The sequence below is a fragment of the Anopheles marshallii genome, chromosome 2, assembly GCF_943734725.1.
Source record: "Anopheles marshallii chromosome 2, idAnoMarsDA_429_01, whole genome shotgun sequence".
Classification (NCBI taxonomy): Eukaryota; Metazoa; Arthropoda; class Insecta; order Diptera; family Culicidae; genus Anopheles; species Anopheles marshallii.
In genome coordinates, this window is record NC_071326.1 from 82,546,594 (window position 1) to 82,549,378 (window position 2,785).

General features: G+C 44.7%; 1 protein-coding gene across 1 annotated transcript; it reads right to left on the reverse strand.

The window, feature by feature from the left end:
* Window positions 1-1,005: 1,005 nt before the first annotated feature.
* LOC128708325 (microfibril-associated glycoprotein 4-like) lies at window positions 1,006-2,365 on the reverse strand. Its single transcript, XM_053803299.1, has 6 exons — window positions 2,232-2,365; window positions 2,083-2,136; window positions 1,938-1,999; window positions 1,803-1,841; window positions 1,191-1,713; window positions 1,006-1,129 (listed from the first exon to the last, which is right to left on the reverse strand). The coding sequence occupies exons 1-6, from the start codon at window positions 2,363-2,365 to the stop codon at window positions 1,006-1,008; spliced, it is 936 nt and encodes a 311-aa protein (XP_053659274.1).
* Between the last annotated feature and the right edge of the window lie 420 nt (window positions 2,366-2,785).

Below are 2,785 nucleotides of genomic sequence, written 5' to 3' on the forward strand. Positions count from 1 at the left end.
AACAAAATCAATTTTAATAGCTCGTCATTACACATTTACTTTTACTCGTCTTCTTCCAACCAAGTTGCAAAATCCTTTCCTTGCATGATAAATAGGTTGAGCTCGTTACCGCAATCGCTCGCTATGTAAATATTGTTTGATCAACTATGATGGGAATTATTGAATTCTTCACCTTTTTTCCACAAGATTGTAACGTACGCGTGAACCCCTGAGTGCCTAAAGGCAACCAAGTACTCCTCACTGGCGCGTTTTCAATTAACTTTTGCTGCTTGCAAATTGATTTCTGTCCCGCACACGTATATTAAGGGTTTAGGCGAACCATAATCTTTGCCTTTACTACACCACGATGACAGGACACGAAGAAAGTTGGCAACTCGACCGTGCAACTGCTTTCGCATTCGGCTGAGGTGCCAGGTGGTTTGTTTATGTTTACCGTTGCCAGGTACGGTCACGCGTACCACGCCAGTGTGTAATGTGTGCGTGTCCCGTTCCCATGGCAACCGTCGCCAGCTAGCTCCCACTGGCGTGACTGTCAAGCAGAACTGTTTGCAGGACGAACCGAAGTCACGTTCCGCGTAAGTTCGGGAAGTGATTTTCGGCAAGAAAGTTTCGATTTTCTGGGTGAATTTTAAGTGAAAGTGATAAGTATTTGAGAGCACACGATTGAATATTCAGCCGTGTGTCGTTGGGTGACGCGAATTATCGAAGTAAAGTGTCTTCAAACGGATTAAAAGATGCTAAGCTATAACCTAACGAGGTGACACGTGGCCAACTTCATGAGTAATGTTTGCATTGGTGTGAGAAATATTCAGCGTGTCATGTGGTGCGTGATGGTTGAAGTGTGAAAGGAATATTGGAATAAAAACATAATCAACGAACGAAATTGATTTCGATTAGAAGATACTTGAGCTATGGCATCTGCAACGCAAAAAGCACGCATTTGCAGCAAGGTTAGTAAATATGGTGCAAATAATCATCCACGGGTCAATAAAAGGCCGCAGCACGTTACGAAGACTCCTCTCTTATCATCATCGTTGCCTCCTTCAATCCTTGAAGGTCGTCGCGAAATCCGAACCAATTCACTGTCGCATTTCGTGGGTCAAACCTTTGATAGAGACCGTTGAGATTGCTAAAAGTCACAAAAGGTATCAGGTGAAAGTTCTTATAAAATTATTGCGAGTTAAACTTACGCGTTCATACAATTCCGATACCACCAACCGCTGGCGTAATACTCTGCACAAGAGCCCGGATGTTCATCATTATCCCGATCGGGTGTCGAAAACTTCATGCCAACGCTGGCCCGAAGCGAATCCTTCGCATTTCCTTCGACGAACGTACCCAAATGCAACCGATAGCCGGTGGATTCGTTGCCAATCTCGAAATCGTCGTACAGTGCCGTCTTGACCGTACCGTCGTAGTCCTTCAGGTGAATTAACAGCTGGAAGTAGTCGGATCCGGTGATGCGGTGCATTTTCTCCAGCCCCAACCAATACTCGCCCTCGGGTGATCCGAAACCGTCGCGATAGTCGGCCCAATCGCGGGTAAAGTTGAGCGAGCCATCGAACCGACGGCTCAGCACAATCCAACCACCTTTTCGGTAGTTCTGTTCACAGTACACCTGGAATGGGGGCACACTCGGTGCCGGTGGTTTAATGATGTACACATCACTCAGCAGGGTCGGTGCTTCCAGACAGGAAGCATAATAGGTGCCAACTGAAACCAGAAAACCGGTGGACGCATCAATTAAACAATTTAATTCCACTGTACACAACAAAGACACACTGGCGGCGGCGAGGATTTACCATTTTGACGTATTGTTTTGTTGATGCTTTCGAGCTTATCTGCAAAATAACAAACGCATGAGATGGGATGTTAATCGTACGTACGGCCTCGAACTGGGTTAGAACGTCGCACAAAACAGGGGATTTTTGTTTTACCACTGATCCCTTCCAGCTTGTCCGCGATGACGCCCGTGGATATATGGTGGTTGCTCTGTATTCTGTTTAAAGAAGGGAGCATTTGCAAGGAAATTATTACCGCACACACTCTCTATCGCCCGGTCCACTTCGTTCCATTCCATACCTTCGTTCCAAAAGGCTTATGCGCTGATCAATCTCGTCCAACCGCTTCAGCACCCTTGTGAAGGGGAAACAATTGGTACGCAATTGGAGTTATTCGTGATCGCCGTTACAATTTATGAGTGGCGTGCGTTTAATGCGTAGGATACTCACTGAAACATAAGGTTTGTTTTGATTCCTTGGAAGGGTTCCACGTCGGTTATCGTTTCCGACTCGTTTCCTCGTACGGTGAACGAACACAGCACAAGGTGGCAGAATATCAGCGCAAAAACAGTTGCGGTCGTCATCGTACAAGCGTCGGATGAGTTTTGAACCGATCATCACAAATCGTGAGCTGTAAAGTGATAACATACGATCGGGCGCAAGGCAAAACGACACATTGCACGCACACTACCGTGACCATCTGTTCATCACACTGACACGTGTTAGTTTATAATGAAAATGTTTGGTCATTATCAGTTAAATACGAAACAAGTGTAAAACTGTAAGAAATATGTGTAATTAAGCAAGCACTGAAGCAGGTGAAAGTTTTCTACACAAATTTGAGGTGTTGCAAAATTATCGGATTATTAAAGAAATATTAAATTTCTAAAGACGAACGAAACATATTTGCCAAAATCCTTGGAAAAGCTTAAAACACCTGAAGAAGTGTTTTGGTGTATTATTTCTATTACAATTGCAGCCATCTAGGCGCTTACACTGCAATT

What these genes read in the sequence shown, in the direction of transcription:
- LOC128708325 (XM_053803299.1), bottom strand. Translation starts at nt 2,365, where the DNA reads ATGACGACCGCAACTGTTTTTGCGCTGATATTCTGCCACCTTGTGCTG. An exon ending in AAAACAAACCTTATGTTTCA is followed by an intron (nt 2,137 to 2,231) that starts GTGAGTATCCTA and finishes CCCCTTCACAAG; the next exon opens with GGTGCTGAAGCGGTTGGACG. An exon ending in ATAAGCCTTTTGGAACGAAG is followed by an intron (nt 2,000 to 2,082) that starts GTATGGAATGGA and finishes TTCTTTAAACAG; the next exon opens with AATACAGAGCAACCACCATA.